This window comes from Arvicola amphibius, unplaced genomic scaffold (genome assembly GCF_903992535.2).
Source record: "Arvicola amphibius unplaced genomic scaffold, mArvAmp1.2, whole genome shotgun sequence".
Taxonomy (NCBI): domain Eukaryota; kingdom Metazoa; phylum Chordata; class Mammalia; order Rodentia; family Cricetidae; genus Arvicola; species Arvicola amphibius.
Window position 1 is genome coordinate 2,301 of NW_024582350.1, and position 19,310 is coordinate 21,610.

General features: G+C 53.8%; 1 protein-coding gene and 2 long non-coding RNA genes across 4 annotated transcripts in view; 1 reads left to right on the forward strand and 2 right to left on the reverse strand.

Annotated features, from left to right (window-relative positions):
* Positions 1-1,051: 1,051 nt before the first annotated feature.
* On the reverse strand, positions 1,052-1,705 carry LOC121677055. 2 transcript variants are annotated; one of them, XR_006020716.1, is made up of 3 exons: positions 1,506-1,696; positions 1,215-1,410; positions 1,052-1,098 (listed from the first exon to the last, which is right to left on the reverse strand). It is a non-coding gene; the product is annotated as an uncharacterized LOC121677055 (long non-coding RNA). The 2 variants fall into 2 exon arrangements; XR_006020717.1 differs by lacking the exon at positions 1,052-1,098 and having other exon boundaries at positions 1,359-1,410; positions 1,506-1,705.
* Positions 1,706-2,748: 1,043 nt separating this feature from the next.
* Positions 2,749-19,310, reverse strand: part of LOC119805908 (fibroblast growth factor receptor 3-like) — a 38,180-nt gene continuing 21,618 nt past the window's right edge. The window contains exons 2-16 of the mRNA XM_038317673.1: positions 10,634-10,903; positions 10,283-10,336; positions 9,386-9,555; positions 8,745-8,868; positions 8,473-8,663; positions 6,478-6,622; positions 5,958-6,148; positions 5,508-5,638; positions 4,950-5,071; positions 4,763-4,873; positions 4,511-4,698; positions 4,272-4,394; positions 4,121-4,191; positions 3,498-3,884; positions 2,749-3,341 (exon numbers count right to left, since the gene is read on the reverse strand). Coding sequence (XP_038173601.1) covers positions 3,743-3,884; positions 4,121-4,191; positions 4,272-4,394; positions 4,511-4,698; positions 4,763-4,873; positions 4,950-5,071; positions 5,508-5,638; positions 5,958-6,148; positions 6,478-6,622; positions 8,473-8,663; positions 8,745-8,868; positions 9,386-9,555; positions 10,283-10,336; positions 10,634-10,903 — 2,033 coding nt within the window. The 3' untranslated portion in view covers positions 2,749-3,341; positions 3,498-3,742. The remainder of the gene's footprint in view (positions 3,342-3,497; positions 3,885-4,120; positions 4,192-4,271; positions 4,395-4,510; positions 4,699-4,762; positions 4,874-4,949; positions 5,072-5,507; positions 5,639-5,957; positions 6,149-6,477; positions 6,623-8,472; positions 8,664-8,744; positions 8,869-9,385; positions 9,556-10,282; positions 10,337-10,633; positions 10,904-19,310) is intronic.
* LOC119805909 lies at positions 2,897-5,209 on the forward strand. The gene is made up of 3 exons (XR_005284015.1): positions 2,897-3,026; positions 4,291-4,577; positions 4,957-5,209. It is a non-coding gene; the product is annotated as an uncharacterized LOC119805909 (long non-coding RNA).

Here is a 19,310-nt window from a genome sequence, read left to right on the forward strand (position 1 = left end):
TTTAAATTAAATTTATTGATGTGTAAATGTTTTGTCTACTTGTATATAGACACACGGACCACTCGTGTAAATTAAATTTATTGGTGTGTGAATGTTTTGTCTACTTGTATATAGACACACGGACCACTCGTGTAAATTAAGTCTGTGCCACCACCGCCAGACTTTAGAAAGGATTTTTTTTAAAAAAAAAATTTATTTATTATTATGCACTAAAAAATATTTATGATGTATACAATATCCTGTCTGTGTGTGTGCCCGCAGGCCAGAAGAGGGCGCCAGACCCTGTTCCAGATGGCTGTGAGCCACCGTGGGGTTGCCGGGACTCGAACTCAGGACCTCGGGAAGAGCAGGCCGTGCTCTTAACCTCTGAGCCGTCTCTCCAGCATCCCCCACCCCCCGCTCATTTATTTTTAATGATTAACATTTAAACAGTGTTTACCGTTTTGCTACCCCAGTTGAGTTTCTGAGTATATAAAGCATCGTCTGCATTCCCAGCTAAAGAAGAGGTCTCTGCAGCTCAGTCTTCCACATCTGCCGCGGACGCCGGGGCGTCAGGCCCGAGTCCCTCCGGTAATTCCTGTTCCGGTGCTGCCACTGATTCCCGTGAGAGCTTAGGACAAGGACCCGCGGCTCCCGCAGAGGGAAAGCTAGGGGCTGTGTCCGCTTCCTCCCCTGAGCTCAGAACGGCAGGTGAGGGATTCAAACCCGAGCAGACGCTTCTGTGTCCGCGGGCGGATCCTCCCCTATGTGTTGAACATTTCGTAAAAACCGTGGTATTTTTTTTAATTTTTTAATAGGTTTTCTCTTTTTCTTACATGTGTGCACGCGACCACGGAAATTCGAGTTCCATGGATGGAGTCTGAACGTCTCCACCTCCGGTCGAGGATTTGATTGGCCGTGCACTGCGTGCAGCTTCAAAAGGGAAACATTAGGGGCTGGAGAGACGGCTCAGCGGCTAAGAGCACGGCCTGCTCTTCCCGAGGTCCTGAGTTCGAGTCCCGGCGACCCCATGCTCTTCCCGAGGTCCTGAGTTCGAGTCCCGGCAACCCCACGGTGGCTCACAGCCATCTATAACGGGGTCCGGCGCCCTCTTCTGGCCTGCGGGCACACACACAGACAGGATTTTGTATCCATAATAAGTAAATTAATATTTTTTTTTTAAAAAAAGTGAAGCAATCGCGCTGAACAGCTCCGATCTAGCATCTGAGTTTTACCCTTCCCCGGTACCGCGGCCGAGAGCGCGCGGTTCCCGTGACAACTGCTCGGCGTCTCCTGACATCGTCTCTTCCCTTCATGCGGAAACAACGTGGAGGCGAGGTCTCTGCAACTGTGCAGCCGCGAGGGCGATTTCCGCATCGTCTGGGGGTTCACGGACGAGGGCTGCATTTCCTCTCTGTTTCCGCTGCAGGCCTGGGAAAAGGATGCGTATATTTATTTTAAGGATGTCTATATATTCTATTGTGGCCGGTCGGGCGTAGGGCTTGGCAGACACTCGGCAGCTGTACCCTCCGCCCTCGTTGAACTTTCATTTTCCGAGGTATTTTCCCAACTCGCCCAGGGTGGTCTCGAACTCCCGCTGCAGCCGCGACCTCGGCCCCCTCCTGCCCTGGGCGGAACCTCAGGAAATGAGAAAACCGTGGAGGACAGCGCGAGTCACCGGGGAACAGACGCCCGCGGACGGACGCCGAACTACATTTCCCAAGGACCTGTGCGGCACAGACAGGAAGTGATCACGGCCCGCACAGGAAGTGCCCTGTCTTTTCCACCGTGTTGGTAGTTTCCCGAGAAACAGGAAGGGACTGCGGCACGGACAGGAAGTGCCCTGTCTTGGCCGCCATGTTTGTAGTTTCCCTGGGTACGGGAAGTTTGTAGTTTCCCGAGAAACAGGAAGGGACTGCGACACGGACAGGAAGTGCCCTGTCTTGGCCGCCATGTTTGTAGTTTCCCCGGGTACGGGAAGTGGTCACGGTCCGCACAGGAAGTGCCCTGTCTTGGCCGCCATGTTTGTAGTTTCCCCGGGTACGGGAAGTGGTCACGGCCCGCACAGGAAGTGCCCGTTCTGGGCCGCCATGTTTGTAGTTCCCCAGGAACAGGAAGTGACTAGACCTTGGGGAAGAGCAGGCAGCGTGCTGAACCTCCAGCCCCCAGGACTTTTTTTTGAAGTACGCACAGGCACCCAGGACACTTTTCCCACTGTCGGCTTTCTGGAAATTGACGGTTTTAGTCCCAGTGACTCGGTTTCCCTCCTCTTCCATGTGCAGGCTGGAGATGTCGCAACGGGAACTGTGGAGATCCGCCCGCCTCTGCCTCCCGAGGGCCGGGATCCAAGGTGGGCGCCACCGCCGCCGCCCGGCTCCCCGACTCTCTGGGATCCTCGCTCTGGAACCTCTAACCTGGTGACCCCGAGGTTCCGCCAGGGAGTCTGGGGCACAGACGAGCATGTCCCAGCCCAGCCGCCCGCCCGCCCGCCCTCACACCGGGAAGGACAAGGTCAGACAATGCGTCCTCTTGGGGCCTGAGCCCGGCACTGTGCACTAGGGACCAGACAGCAGCGGAGACGTCTCCCCAGGTATCATCATCTCCACCCCCGCAGAGACGAATCTCATCACCAGTCCCCACCGAGAGTGCGGATCCAGCTGCACAGACGCCAGGATGGAAGGTCAGCGGCGCGTGGGACTCAGAACCGGTTATCTCTTTATTTTATTTTTTATATTTTTATTTATTTATTTATTTATTTATTTATTTTTTTTGGTTTTTCGAGACAGGGTTTCTCTGCAGCTTTAGAGCCTGTCCTGGTGCTAGCTCTTGTAGACCAGGCTGGTCTCGAACTCACAGAGATCCTATTTTTTTTTTTTTAGAAAAGTTGTTTGCATTAACAAAACGACATCTGCCGATGTGGGCTGAGAAACCACACTCTGGGCTCCAAGAAAAGTTCCCCTGAGACACTGTCCTGGCGCTGCCAGCTCATAGGCGAGAGACAGCCACCAAAGTCAGGGGCTCAGGAACAGTACAAAAAAATCACAAGCGTACGTTCACTGCTTTTTCTCACTAGGTTTGAAACATCATAGCCAATCCTACAAAACGAGGAAGCGTCACATAAGAAGTGCTAACCCTGTAGCAAATACAACTTGTAAAGGCCCCATACGTTTTTATATCCGTAAACATTAACCGGGGCTTGGTCTATGGGATCCTGGGCCCCTCACGTCTGAGGCCTCCGATGCTCGGGTCGGGTTGGGCGCAGCAGGGCGTGGGTGAACAGTCGTCTCTAAGGAACTGGGGCTCCCGGTATCCCCATCACCTGGCAAGCTCTGCTCAAAAGGCATCGGTAGGTCCAGGCGTACCTGGTGGCAGAGAAGGTCACAGGACTGGGTCAGGACGCATCCCCTCGATCCCACGGCCATCTATGTCCAGGCTGGCCCTCGCAAGCCGACCCCATCTGGAACGTGGAGGAGCGGCCCACACGGGGATCAGGGAGGGCAGGGTCGGGTGGTTCTCACGTGGGCTGACGTGCGTGAGGATGCCATCGAATCCCTCTACCAGGAGCTTGAAGGTGGGCCTCCGGGAAGGCACCGCACGCCAACAGTCCCACATGACCACATACCTGTGGCAAACCTGGCTGTGGTTTCTCGGCCCGTTGTCCATCCCTCCCTCACCCAAGGCTACCAGCCTCCCGCCAGGAGCCCCGGTAGGAAACCAGCCACTCCCAGGGACTAGTCAGAGGAGTGAGTAAGGAACGCTTTGCTCACAAGTCGTGTGGGCAGTCGGCAGGCTTGTGCATGCGGTAGCCGGCTTTCAACAGCTTGAAAAGCTCTTCCACTGGGATGCCAGGGTATGGGGAGCCCCCCAGGGTAAAGATCTCCCAGAGCAGGACTCCAAAGGACCACCTGTCGGGGAGCGAGGGCAGAGGCCTGTTACTCCCGGTCAGTTACGGCAACAGTTCTACAGCAGGACAGGGCACCCACGGGCAAGGCGGGGTGTGCAGAGGAGAGGCAGGCACGGCAGGGCTGTGCCGTGGGCTCCGATGAGGACACAGAACACAGCCTGGGAGGGCCGGGGCCCTAAAGGTGGCGACAGGCGTGACTGGGGTCTTGCTATCCCCATCCTGTGTTAGGACACATACACATCACTCTGGTGGGTGTAGACTCCGTCCAACAGGGACTCTGGTGCCATCCACTTCACAGGGAGCCGGCCCTAGGCAGAGGGAGAGTTGTTGGCCGTCAGGGGTCCCCCCGCGGAGCGCCGCACCCCCACCACCCTGGAACGGGGCTCACGTGCGTGATCTTCTTGTAGTATCCCAGACGGTGCACATCACGGGCCAGGCCAAAATCTGCAACCTTCATCACGTTGTCCTCAGTCACCAACACGTTTCTGGCAGCCAAGTCTCTGTGAACGCACTGAGGAGGCGTGAAAGGAACCTGGCTACGCTGACACCTCCCTCGCCTAAGCAGGCTGGACACCCACTCTTCCACGCTGACAGACCCTACCCGGCCTGGGCCCCAGCTCTGCTCACCTTCCGAGAAGCCAGGTGCTCCATACCTCGGGCCACCTGACAGGCACAGGACACGAGATCTTTGCGGGTAAGCTGTTCTTCTGGCAGCCTGGAGGCACCATAGCATTCCACGCTGAGCGGCCTTTGTGCCCGCAGGAAGTCCCGGAGGTTGCCCTTGGCTGCGTACTCCATCAGCACATACAATGGCCCTGGAAGCACAGGCCCCTCAGAGATGTTGTGCGACTGGGGGGTCCCCCCACCCGCTGTCCTTACCGCCCTGTGTGCAGGCCCCCAGCAGGTTGATAATGTTCTCGTGCCGGCCAATAACTTTCATCATCTCCATCTCAGACACCAGGTCCGACAAGTCCTGGCCATTGGCATCATCTGTGTTGACAGTGGGAAAGTCACGGGGTGGCCCTGCCGCCCCCACTGGCCCTGGGTTACTTCTCTCCCTCCTCACCTTTCAGCATTTTCACAGCCACGGTGATGGGCTCGGCAGTGTTGTCCAGGTGAAGGCCAACAGCCTCTGCCTTAAAAACCTGGCCAAAGCAGCCTTCTCCTAGAGAATGACCAAGTGTCAGCCTGTCCGAAGAAGCAGAGGCCGTGAGTATGTGGCCAGGACCCCCAGCCCTCATGGCCCTGTGCCACTGCATCCATAGCTGGCAATGGGCTTTTAAAAATATTTATTTATTATGTATACAATATTCTGTCTGTGTGTATGCCTGCAGGCCAGAAGAGGGCGCCAGACCCCATTACAGATGGCTGTGAGCCACCATGTGGTTGCTGGGACTTGAACTCAGGACCTCGGGAAGAGCAGGCCGTGCTCTTAACCATTGAGCCGTCTCCCCAGCCCCTGGCAATGCGCTTCTGCTCATGAAGACAGAGTAACCCGAGTCTCACCCTGGACCCCACCTCGGGAGTATTTCACCCCACCTGCCACAGGCCCCTGCCTGGTAGCCATCTAGCCCCCAGCCACAGAACCCTCTCCAGGTCTACGCAATGCCCCACCAGCACTGACCGAGTTCTCGATATTTCCCACTTGGGGTCGGCTGGCGGCGGACGCTCAGAAACACTGGCCATGACGGTAGATTCTCTTGAAATTGGGTGGACGATGCGGACCCAGGGTAGACCAGAGTTCACGGAGGTCACCTGCTTGGATCATCGGGGACAGGTTGGAGCCAGACAACGCATGCTGGGCATCGGGAAAGGGTTGAGGTCGTGTAATGCCCAGGAGTGGCAAGGTCGAGTCCGCGTGCAGCAGTGTGTAGGGCCCAGAAGAGGGGTGCTCCAACCGTGGGGACTGAAGACTCAAAGTTGTTTGGAGTCGCGTGGGATCCGTGGGGAGGATAGGAACAGGGAAGGGTCAGCTCGTCTGACGGCAGAGCAGTGAGTGCTAAGCCGGCCTCAGGCACTGCTGGGACTTTAGGAGGAACAGAGAGATCAAAACTCGGTATCTAATTCCAGTTACCTCTTGCTCGGGTGGGAAGCGAATGTCATTGTCCACACCGGGAGACCCCAGGTTCTTTCCTGAGACTCCACGCAGGTAGCAGAGCGTCCCAACCGATGCCGTCAAGATGAAGATGGAGAAGCCCACCCAGGAGCTGATGCGGCCTGCAGACCACTTGCCAGCTGCACTGCCCTCAGCCAGCTCTCTCTCAGCTGCAAAGACATAAATGTTGAGGCCTCATCCAGCCTTGCGGGGCTTCCCATCGGCTCGGCCTGAGCTCTCGGTACCTGTTGGGGAGCAAAGCTACTGGGATACGCAGAGTTTGGTGACCTACGTCCCCAACTCACATGGGTAGAGGAAAACATCTGTGAGTCGGCAGCTCTGGGCAGCTTTGTTATGTTCTGAGCCAGCACCACAAAAGGACAAATGTAGAACCACCACTACCAGCAGCAGCAGCAGCAGCAGCAGAAGCAGAGGCAGAAGCAGCGGCAGAGGCAGAAGCAGAAGCAGCAGAAGCAGCAGCAGAAGCAGAAGCAAGTACCTGGCAGCACCTCCAGCCATGCAGAGTGATGGGAAAATCCAAAATAATTGCCTGCCAGACAGGTGTACTCCCCCGAGTCCTCAAAGGTGACATTGCTCAGAGACAGAACTTCTAGCTCCTTGTTGCTTGTGTTAATGCCTGATGTCTACAAAGAGAGAACAGAGATCAAGAGGCGAGCACCAGCACGTCCCTTTGGGCACCACAGCGCTGTCCCCACGGAGACGGTCAGGCAGGCTTCGGGGAAAATGCCACAATCTCTGCTACCACCTTGACAATCACAGCCAGACCACTGCAACGGATGCCCTCTGCATCCCGAACCCAGGCAGGGAGCCCGGAACCAGTCCCTCTGTGGGTGGAGAGATCCCTGTCCCAAGGTAAGCATCAGGCCCTTGGGCAGCACGGTGCCACCAAGGAGCAACCTGCGGAGTCAGTGCAGAAATAGGAGAGGGACAGGAAAAAAAGAGGGGCAGACAGATGTGCGGACAGAAAGCCAGAGGAAATCAGTGTCAGCCAGAGAAGGGGGGAAAAGCCGATGTTCTCAAGCAGCACAGGGCTCCGCCCCTGGGAGGTTCTGAAAACTTCTCAGCTTGCGTGTGGTGCAGCGAGAGGACGGCACAGACCTGAGGGGCGTGGAAGGAGGGAGGAAGTCAGGGCTGGCTGGGGGCTGCCAGTGTGATCAAGGCGTGGGAAACAGAACATGAGTCAGGGGTGGGGTCGAGCAGGGAACGGAGGGCACAAGGCGTTTATCTGGGAGGGTACGTAGTTGGGCATCGGAGCGGGAGCCGTGCAGTCATCACCTCCTGGAAGACCCTGGGCACACCACCACGCTTCTTCTCAGCCACGCTCAGGAAACCGATGGCTCCACGAATGGACCTGCCCCGCCCCATTCTGACACACAGAGAGATAAAGGTGTGCATCTCACCGATCCAGGAAATCTCTAGAGGAAAATGAGGACGAGGCAGGGCGAGGGAGACGGCAAAGAACGGGCTGGGGGAGGAAGCCCCTGGAAGGCTGCCTGAACCAAGGCACCTGATGGCAGTGGTAGGTGGGGTTGGTGGGGTTTCACAGACTGGCCGCCTTCATGTCCACTCTCCCTACACACACACAGAGAGAGAGAGAGAGAGAGAGAGAGAGAGAGACAGAGAGAGAGACAGAGAGAGAGACACAGACACAAAGAGAGATAAACATATACACAGAGGGGGGGGGAAGAGAGCATGCACACACACACACACACACACACAGAGAGAGAGACAGAGAGAGACAGACAGACACAAAGAGAGAAACACACACAGAGAGAGACACAGACAGAGAGAGAGAATAATACACACACACAGAGAGGGAACCCCCCTTACTCTACAAATCTTCATCCCAAGGGTCATATCTCCTCAGCCTGTGCTCAGGAAACCACACACCCGCAGCGGGAGGCACACTGGACATGGCCCGAGGGGTCTCTCCCGACAGCCAGGATGCCAACTCCTGCCAACACCTGTTCCTCTCTCCCACCAGACCTCCAAGTCTCTCCGAGGATCATTTTCCTTTCCTGTGCGGCAAAGTCCAAACTCTCTCTCCCGCGGCCCCCACCGGAGGCCACGAAGCCAAGCACCACAGGCAGCGGGAGGCGGGAAGAGTCCGTCCTGGCAGGGCGGAGCTAGGGCTGCGGTGCAGGCAGCTGGAGAGCGGGCGGACAGCCGGTCCTCTGAGGTCAGAGGGTCCTAGTTCAGCAGACGTCCTCCTGTCCTGAGCCACCACAACTCCCACCCAAGAGAAGCCTTCTGTAGGCCCAAGCCTCAGAGCAAACGGGGAAACAAGTCCTCCAGGAGGGCAGGAGGAACACAGAGCCTGCCTGGAGCTCAGAACAGGGGCTGAGTTCTGAGACTCCAACACGTGGGTCCCCCAGTCCCAGGGATTCCTCGGCCAAAGAGGGACTGAAGGACGGGGGCCAAGGCGCTTCCAGCTCCCCCGTCCACCCGACCAGCCGCCCAGAACAGAGCCCACCTTGAGGACGGTGACGTAGGGCCTGCCATCCGGGCCTGTCTTGCTGCCATTCACCTCCACGTGCTTCAGCCACTGGATGTGCGGCTGGGCATCGCTGTAGACCTTGCAGTGGAACTCCACGTCGCTTCCTAGGGTGGCCGTCTGGTTTTCCGGCAGCCCAGCCTGCAAAACGGGCTGATGTGGGAAGCGCTCTGGAAGACACAGACGGGTCAGGGGCAGGGCGTCCGAGGGCCCGGGGCTGACCTGCTCCTGTCGCCCGGCCCGGCTCTCACCCAGGACTTCCAGGGTGTAAGTCTGCCGGATGCTGCCCAACGTGTTCTGAACCACGCAGGTGTAGTGGCCGCTATCAGAAGGCACCACACTCTCCATGACCAGGCTCCCATGCCGGTGCCTAAACTGCAGGGAAAGTTAGGAGGTGAGGGGCTGCGGATGCCCAAAACGGTGAGCCTGTTGTCATCCTGATGGGTAGCTAGGCCAGGCAAACACACATCTGCTCTTCCTTTTGTAATATAAGGTCACCTAGGAAGGGACTGCGGCTGCTTTCAGGATACTCGGTCTAGAGTGGCTTCGCGACCTAAACCACCAGATGCCGATGACTTGACACCTCAAAGTGTTAAAAGTCATTAACTGTTTTACCTGGACTTTGTATCAAGTTAAAGACGTCTTTGGTTGCCTTCTTCTCCTTTTGTATTTGGTTATAAACGGATAAGGAAAACTAAACAGGGAAAAATGTCAGTATCCACTGGAATGCCCTCCCGGTACGTTTTATGGTCTCAGTCTAATTATTTTTCATTTCACTTCTATTTCTACGATCTCACGCCCCTACCCTGGCAAGAGGTATTTTTGTCGGGGCCGGTCTACGACAGATGACATGGGTTACACCCTCTGCACCCAGGCCCTTTCCCAGGCTTACCTTGGTGGCCCCCATGCGACGCTCCCCTCTGAATTCCTCGCCGTTCTTCAGCCAGGAGATGGAGGGGGTGGGGCTGCCAGCAGCTGCACAGTGGAAGCGCACAGTGCTGGTGGCCGGCATGGCCAGCAGTTTCATATCCATACGGTCTGGCCGAGTCCAGTAAGGGGCCCCTGATGGCACGAGTGCTCGTGACGGCATAGTCAGTCCAGCCTTGCCAAGCTCCCCTACCAACCCACCCTCGAGCCTCACGCCTCATCTGTATGGGTGCTGAGAATTGAACCTGCGTCCTCGGGAAGAGCAGTCAGTGCTCTTAACCACTGAGCCATCTCTCCAGCCCCGCTAATATAAGTTTTAAGAGTTAATAAGGGGCTGGAGAGATGGCTTGGCGGTTAAGAGCACTGACTGCTCTTCCAAAGGTCCTGAGTTCAATTCCCAGCAACCACATGGAGGCTCACAGCCATCTGTAATGAGGTCTGGTGCCCTCTTCAGGCCTGCAGAATATTGTATACATAATAAATAAATAAATAAATAAGAAAAAAAAGAAAAGGAAATGTAAAAAAAAAGCCTAAGCTAATGGGCCAATCAGTTTATAACTAACGTAGACCTCTATTTTGATTTCTTTGGGACTTAATGATTGTGGGAGCCGGGCAGGAAAGAAACCCAGACACCAGGAATCCCCGGATCTATGTCCTCATCGGTGGCAACTTGAGCGCCTTGCCTGGTTTACTCACACCTGTGATGTTCCTTCCCACCACAATCCTTACCAAAATCCCTGCCGAGCAGCCCTGCCCCCGGGGCACTGTCTGCCTGTAGCACTGCCCTTGAACAACAAGACTCCAGGCAGGAAGCAGCCTGATCCTGACCAGCTCAGTCTGCCTAGGCCTTCTCTGATCTCACCTGTGTCTCCAGCCACGTTCCCGCCACCTTCTTCATCTCCTGAGGATGCAGCATCTGCAACAGTTACAAGCAAGCAGTGGTCCTGCGACGACACGCCTACATCCGGAGACCCGCTGCTCCCTATTTTCAGAGTGCTCTGCTCTCCATCTTTAGGGACCACTGCTCCCTGCCTTTGCAAGGCCATTCATTCAGATAGCACAAAACTGGGGGCACCGCCTCCGATGCAGGGAACTACAGCCAGCAGCACGCTTGAGCCAGGGATCCCGGAGCCATGCTGCCTAGGACTGCCCCGACCTCCCTAGCTAGGCAGCTGCTCAACGCGTTTGTGAGCCCCGGCCACCAAGAACTTACCTGTCACATTCACAGTGAAGGGGCACAGGACATCCCGGGTGAGCTGCTGCCGGCACACGTAGACCCCGGCATCGTCACGGGAGACGTTCAGCACTTGTAACCTCTGGGGCCCCACCAGGATGCTGTGGGAAGCGACCAGCTCCGTGCCATCCTTAGACCAGACAGCGCAGCCTGGGCCGGCATCTCCAGGCAGAGAGCAGATCAGCTCCACGGTGTCCCCGCAGCCAAAGACCAGTCGCTCTTGCTGGCTAGGCTCAGGGCCCGGGACCTCTGTGGGTGAAATGGAAAGCCGTGAAACACAGTCTTCAAAGTAGCATGCTGAACGGCTGAAGGCCCATACTTTGCAAACACACTAGCCAAGCCGTGGCAGGCAAGTGAGGGGCGTGCTCCTGGGGCTCGGGGTTCTGCCAGACAGTGTTCAAACCGGGAGAGGGCAGACTATGTCAGTAGGAGCCCGGGGGTGTCAGTATCTCAACTCTGTCAGGGGTGTGTGTTGAGGTTTCCGTCTCTGTCCTGGAGGAGGAAGCCGCCTTCCGAGGACGACGTGGAAGAGACGCAGCCGCTTAGGACCGGCCGAGATTGGATTCACACATTCCAGGGTAGGAGCGTGGTGATTACAATTATTAAGCCAAGAGAAACAGGGATAGGAGAGAAATAAAAGAGAAAACACAGAGCAGCGTCAGGAGGGAAATTTAGCGAATACTGAACCACCCATTTATTTTCCACTCCAAGGAGGGAAAGGGGAAGGCAATAGATGTCATCACCTGATAAAACAAATAAACAGAGCACCTCTGATCGTTGGCCGAGATGAAGCTGATACACCTCTGTACTTAAAATACAAATTAACCACTCTAGGTCAGGACCTCTCGTTTGGGAGTCACTTGTTGTTAACCACTTAGAAAAAGCCAAACAAGCTCAAACCCTCTGACCTCCAGTCAAGGTGGAATGGACTCACGTCTGTGCGCCCTGACGCACAGCAGCACTCCTAGTAGCTGAGAGACCTGAAAATGTCAAGAAGGGCGGGGGCAGCTCTAGGGTGCAGCACCTGCCTGGGATATCTGAAGCTTCAAGCTGCTACACCTGGGGAAGCGCGGATATGCAAGCCGATGCTCAGAGCGAGTGCGCTGATTTCCTGACAGCTGCTGTCATACCAGCTGAACGACGTGCACACTCAACCTTCCAGTCCTCTGCCATTCACCAAAGAAAAAAAAAAGTTCCAGGCCGGGCAGTGGTGGCGCACGCCTTTAATCCCAGGCCTTGGGAGGCAGAGGCAGGTCAATTTCTGCGAGTTCAAGCCCAACTTGATCTACAAGAGCTAGCTTCAAGATAGGCTCCACGGCTAGAGAAAAAACCCTGTCTCAGAAAACCAAAAAAAAAAAAAAAAAAGGAAAAATCTGCAGGAGACCCCAGCGGCTGAGGCAGAAAGGAACTTGAGGTCCTTGCCCCCTCTTGCAGTCTCCTGGGAGGCCGAGCTGAGCTGCCGTCAACTGGGTGGAGGAGAGGGAGGCCGAGCTGTGCCACCAGGGTACAAAAGCCAAGGTTCAAAGGACTCACGGTCGGGACGTCTGCTCCAGGGGGGCACCGGCAGGCGCAGTGGGCAGGGGGCGGAGGCGAGGAAGGATCTGTGCACAGATATTTGCCTCGGGGAGGGAAAGCCTCGGACCCTCCCTAGCTTCCTTGGACGGAATTCAGTGTCTGTGTAGCCGAGCTGGGATTCGGGGACGAGCGCCCCTCCCCTCCCAGAGTGCGGCCTACAGAGGTTTTCCTCCGGAAGACAACCCCTCAAGACACCTACAGGCAAAGAGAGCAGGGGAAGACCCGACGTCGTCACCCCATCTCCTGGGAGACGCTGGGTGACGAGAGCCGAGCTGTGGCTGGAGTCCTCCCGCCCACCCCCAAATGCCAGCCCTCATTGTTGCTGAAGATGAGCGAGAACTGTCCTGGTGACCTTGGAAACCAACAACAGGCATTGTTTTTTTTTTTTGGTTTTTTTTTTTTTTTTGGTCAACGATGGGAATCACGGAGACCCAGCAAGTGGCACTCTGACTGCTTAGGCTTGCAGGGCCCGGGCCGTCTGCCCTTGTTTCTGGGGTTCACCTTGAGGGCAGTTTCTGGTCAGCTAACTAAGCGTCCGGTGTGTTCCTGGGCTCCCACCCGCCTGGTAATTAGCTGCAGGGCATTGTTGACGCCACCATTGGTATGGTGATTTCCCACCTGACTGGGTGGAAATCCTCCTGCAGCAGCGAGGTCTATAAGCATTTCCCCAAACTCAAATAAACGGCACTCGGCTGATCTCCTTTCGATTGACCCAGGTCTCTCTGTGCGTTTTTTCCATCTCCAGGCCCTTGCCCGACTCGCTCACGTACGGGACCGTGGGGCGCGAACTGTACCGAGGGGGTGACACAGGCTGAGGAGCCCGGGGCTCCTGGCCACCGCGACCCATTCTATGGGGAGCCTCACACTGGGGTAGAGGTCCTGAGACTCCAGATTCCTCGTCCACTGACTCACAGCAACCCGTGGATTTGGGGGAAGAACCGAACCCGCCGCTCCCCACGGTGCGACTCCCAACCTGACGTCCCCTACTCACGCAGGGGCTGTTTGCCATCCCCACAGCTGCTGACGGCCACCGTCATCACCCCACACGCCTCCCACCCCGCAGCCGGGCACAGGGAGTCAGTCCGTACCTGGTGGTTTCCTCACCAGTCTCTGCTCTGTGCTAGGAGGTGGGAAGGCAGGTCCGGCCCCTTCCACTAGGCACAGCACTAGCAAGCGAGCCAGGACTCCCGTGGCCGGAGACGGCCATGGCATCCTCCTCCCGCACAAGGCACGGGGACGTCACATCCCCCACGCCTGACCTCGGGGGCCGGCGTGGGTCGATCCACTCTGGAGAGTCTGTGGGAGGAGATCAGCACGTGCATCTGAGCAGGCGTGGGAGTGGGGAGCCCCGGGGGCGGGGGCGGGGAAGGGGGCAGACAGGTGGGCAGAGTGAACGTGTGGAGTCTAGAGAACCGGTTCCTTCTGGTCGAGGCCCGTGTGGGCTCCCAGGCAGGGAACTGTTTTCCCTGACGAGTCTGGAACGGAGTCGCGAGGAGTAAATCACACACAGCTTACGTGGTCATCCTTGAAGGGCGACATCTGATCCCTCATTTATTCCCCAAACAGTTTTTATAGCATCACAGCAATTGAGCGGGGGGTGTAGTGGGGAGCTGTGGGCCAGCTTCCCACTGCCCAGCTCCCAGCCACCGGCTAGCTTTATCCGAAATAATTACATGGAAACTGTATTCTTTTAAACACTGCCTGGCCCATTATTTCCAGCCTCTTACATCTTGATTAACCCATATCTAATAATCTGTGTAGCACCACGAAGTGGTGCCTTACCAAGAAGTTTCTAGCGTATGTCCATCTTGGGCTGGAGCTTCATCGCATTTCGCATCTCTTTCTCTGAGCAGAGGCATGGCAGTCTGTCTAACTTAGGAGAGGTGTAGCATCTGACTGAGCCATCTACCTCACTTCCTTCTTCCTGTTCTGTCTACTCCGCCTACCTAAGGGCTGGCCAATCAAATGGGCCAGGCAGTTTCTTTATTAGCCAATGAGAGTCCTCCATCACGGGGGTGTGGGGGGACACATTGGGCCGTCTCCTAGGTAACCAGGGGAATGGGCCGTCTCCTAGGTAACCGGGTGAGTGGCATTTTGTCGGGTCTGCACCCACCTGTCTGCGAGCCGTCTGCTAACCGGTTTTCTGGCTAGTCTGCTGGCTGTCCCCTAGGCCAGGAATTAGCATCTCTATAAGACGACAGCCTCCAAATTACCAAAGGGAGGAGCCCCAAACGTCCCGGGTCGGCTTCAGCCAACACCTCCCCTCAGGCGATCTCCGTTAATAACAAAAGAAAACAGGAGCAGCACAGCCAGGCTGTCGTCGTGAGGCTGAGCCGGCTCAGTCGGCAAAGCTACCTGACCACCTCAGACCCGGGCCTGTGGCTCTCCTGCCGTCCCGAGAACTTTGGGGGCCTACGATCCACTCTCTCTTTTTAAGGTTTCACAACCCTTTCACAACCCCCGTGCTTCTGCAACAGGACAGACGGGTCGCGCCTGGCTTGGGCAAAGTCTTCTTCCTAATGACCCAAATTTTCCCGTCTTTGGAAAGCGGCTTTCGCAAGATTTCCTGTCTTAGGTATCTGGGGAGGAGAAGCTTCAAACCCGTCATTGACTGCCGACCTCTGTAAAGAGAAGAGATTAGTGGGGAGACATGGACTTTCCAGGCCCTGTGTTATCAGCCAAATCTTTTTTTTTTTTTAATCTTTTTTTTTAAATTTAAAAAATTTAAAAATTTAAATTTAAAATATTTAAAATTTAAAAAAAAGATTTTTTAAAAAATCTTTTGTTAGGATGGATCATAATGCTCTATAAAAAAATTATGCTAACAAACACTATAGTCTCCCATCCTAAAGGAGAGTAGAACCGCCTGAGTTGAGAATGTTTCTTCCGCTGGCACAGAACATCATTCAGAGCTAACGTTCTCAGCATACGGATCAACTCTCAACATTCACCGTCACAACCTCTCAGCAACTGTGGATCGCAACCATTCACAGTCATGATTTTTCCACATCATCCCCGGTCAATACCGATCTTCAAATTTTTCATATCATAATTTCACATTTAGCCGGTCAAAACCAGCTCTCCAATTATTCATAATTTCACATTTAGCCGGCCAATACCAGCGCTTTCATATTCTTTCCCATAATTTCATATTCTTTTCTGTCATTACCGATGTACTCAGCACCACTGGGCCATTACCAGATTTTTCCCATCCCCTTATATGCAGCTGCAAATACCAGGTCATTACCGTTAAGAGTATAATACCATTTGCTGTTATTAAATCCCATTTTCAGTCACTGTGCTGCTGCCAAACCCTTAGTCTGCCCCCTTGTTAACTGAAGAGGGGGGTTCTACTCATTCTTTAAGTCTCTCTTTCCCTGAGGGGAAAGCCTAGGTCTTCGTTCTTAGGTTTAATATTTTATTCAAAATGAGTTCTGTGTCCCATAACCCGAGAACACTCAAATGCTCAGGTCAGTATCTTAGTTCTGAAGGAACAGGTTTCACCCCACAGCCGGCAGCAGCAGCAGACACCGCGGTCAGCTCATCCTCTCAGCGGGATCTCTGTCCGAAGTCTCCCTGCGGCGCAGCAGCGAGTTGCAGGTCCGGATCAGGCTCCTCTCTGTGGGCCGGGCGACCGGATTCCTCCATTCCTCCTGCTGGGCGGCTGTCGGCTAAGCCATCCTGGGGTCCGCTGCCCTGCTGCTGACTACACTGCCTGAGTCGCCCTGGGAGCCATCCGGCTTGGTTCTCATCCTGTGAGGAAACACAGACGCGCCCTCGACCCCGGATTAGGATGGGATCGGGTCCTTTACACATTCCAGAGCAAGGGTCCTTCCGCCTGGCTTTCGCAAATGTGGTTTTATTTTTTTTATCATTAGGCCACAATCTGTCCGCGGCTGATAGCTCACGGGACGTCCGCATTTAGAAAGTTGAGCGTCGTCAACAATGCGTGATTTAAGGCATTGTGTGGCGTCTGAGGAGACAACGCCCCTGTCTTTATTTCAGGGGTTGTGTTTTCAAGGAGCTATGTGCACGCTCCACAATTCCTTGTCCTTGAGGATTATATGGAATACCAGTCTTAGGAACAATATCCCATGGAGTACAAAATCCTGGAAAAGCCTTGTTAACATATCCGGGTCCATTGCCCGCCTTTATTACCTTTGGGGTTCCCATGCATGAAAAGCATTTTAAGCCATGAGTTATTACGTGCTTGGCAGCTTCCCCAGTTTGTGCTGTGGCCGTCATGAATTGTCACATGCACATATCTCAATTTCCCAAACTCAGTCATGTGAGTCACATCCGTGTGCCATATACGGTTAGGAAGCAGTCCTCCGGGATTCACCCCCAAATGAGGCACAGGTAGATATCGCGGGCGTCTTTCACATCGTTTCAGAATTTGTCGAGAAGCTTCTCAGCGTAAATTGCTTTCTCCAACTTAAGCTGTTTTGGTGGTGCAAAGCAGGTTCAACCTGAGACACAGCAATTATTTTTTGTAAGTTCGTCAGCTAGAGCATCACCTTCAGCTGACGGACCAGGAAGACTTGAATGGGCTCTGATGTGCCCCACAAAACGTGGCAGTTTTCTACATTGTATGGCTCTCTGAATCTGTGGAAACCATATTTTAACTTGTTCATCGCTAGTTCCTACATATGGCACTGCTGCCAGGATTTACAATGCGTCAAATATGCCAGCTATCAGTATATAGATTAAAAGCCTTATTATCAAAATTCTTAAATATCAGAGCTACAGCCCACGGCTTAACTGTTTGAGCTGAAGCCGGTTCTGTCTGTACCCCGTGTCCTTTGCCATCGACTACATAAGCAGCTTTTCCATTAGCTGAGCCATCCGTGAAAATCCACAAAGCGTCCTTGAAGGGATTCTTTGCTACTATTTTAGGAAAAATGAATGTTGTTGAGTCAACGGTCAGCTGGGAAAAGATTATCAATCTGACCGTGAAACTGAGCAAACGCAATTGCCCACGAGTCACTGTTTTGAAAATAGCCATTCAATTTGCTGCTTCGTGTAAGGAACATCGATTGCAGCTGGTTCTTTGCCAAAATATTTTCTAGATTACATTCTGCTCTTCTGGGCTAAGCAGGCTGCTGCTTCAAAATAAGGATTTAATGCTTTTCCTGGTGATACAGGCAGAGGCAGCCATGAAAGTGGTGTCCCTTCCGCCGTAAGACTGCTGTCGGGGCCAGTCGTCTTGTAGGTCAAAGACACGCTTGCCACGTTTGGCTGTCATCAGCACAGCACACGTGCTGTTCCCGTGTAGCCCGCTCTATCTGTGAGAGAGTCTGTCTGGCAGCCTCTGAAAGCTGCCTGCTAGGAATCGGGATCACCGTCTCCTTCAAGGATCTCAGTTAAAGGCTCGAGGTCTCCTGTAGGAAACCTTAAATCAGGCCTTAGCCATCGTATGTTTCCTAATAACCTTTGAAAGTCATTAAGAGATTTTCAGCTGCTCTTCCTGATTTCTATCTCCCGAGGCTTCATTTCTTTGGGGTATACCATATGACCCAGATATTGAAAAGGCGGGGGCCTCTGGACTTTCCTAGTCACAATAACTGTCCCTGCATGGCCCGGGCTTTGCTGCAGCCCACGTGTCTCCAGTAAAGTATCCTCATCGCCATGAGCCAGCAGAACGCCATCCAGGCCAAGAACGCAGACCCGGGGAAACGGATCTCCAACCTCCCGTACGGCCTGGGCCGCGAACCTCCAGCACAAAGAAGCACCGTTCCCCATGCCCAGGGGCCAAACGTCCCAGCTACATCTCCTCTGCCCAAGATGCATCAGACGAACCCAATCCGTCTTCTCCTCTCTTCTTTTTAAGACGTCAACATAAAACCAACAACACTTAAGCTCATAGAGGAAAAACTGAGAATTAACACTTGGAGGCCCTGGTACCACTCGAACACATCGCAGTGGCGTGCACATGGAGAGAAACAATTAATCTCTTGAACCGAGAAGCTTCTGTCTAGCAAAGGGCATAATCAACAAGACACAGCAGCCTACAGAATTGGGAAATATCTTCACTAATCACTAATGATTACCCTACTTACTAATCATCCATCTACTTTAAAAACATACAAAAGAACTAAGGGAATCGGTCATCAAAAGAACAATGAATCCACTAAGAATATATGTGACAGACCTACCCTGAAAACTCTCATGAGGTGAACTTAAAACGACTGAAAGACATTCAAAACGTGCTCAGGTATCACACCCTTAACCACGGGTGAAATGTAAACCAAATCAACGTTGAGACTCCATCTGTACCACGAGCAAGACCGTAAACACCGCTCAGGGCTCCTCCACGGCTGTCGAATTCCCAGAAAATTAGGGAACAAACGACTTTAAAACTCAGCTATAGCCTCTTTTGGGCCGATAGACAAAAGATGCTCAACCGTGCCGCAGGGACACGCGCTCCACCGTGTTCACAGCAGAATTACTTTTTCATACACAGAACCTGAAAACAACCCAAAAATGTATCGCTTCCACACACGCCATAAACGAGATTCCCACAGATATCTTTGGGTCGCTCTCATCGCACAAACTGGAAAACCCGTATAACAAGAACTTTGAATCTTGGAAGAAATTTAAGCCATTATTCTATGGAAAGATCTCCTGTTCTCTTGTAAAAGCAGCGCCCAACATAGCAACATGCACAGTCTTACTGACAGCCATCCACAGATTTAATGCAAATGCCCATTAAACTATAACAACATTCTTCAGACTCTGAAGAAACCATCCTCAACCTTATTGAGAAAAGACAAAGATTCCGGATAGCCCAAAAAAATCTTAAAAAATCCTCTGTACAATCAAGGAACTTCTGAATGCATGACCATCTCTGACTTTAAACGTCACTACTGAGCCACAGTCCTGAAGAAAATAAAAATCAGCCCACCTTGGATACAAATTCACCTGCCTAAACACAGCGGACTTTTGACAAAGAAGCGAAACTGTGAAATGGAAAAAGGAGCCTTTTAACCTGCGTCTCTCAGAGGCTACCGAAATCGGGGCGTACACCTCCAACCCGGGAGCAAACTCAGTCAAGTTCAGTCAAAACGTCCAAATCCAAATA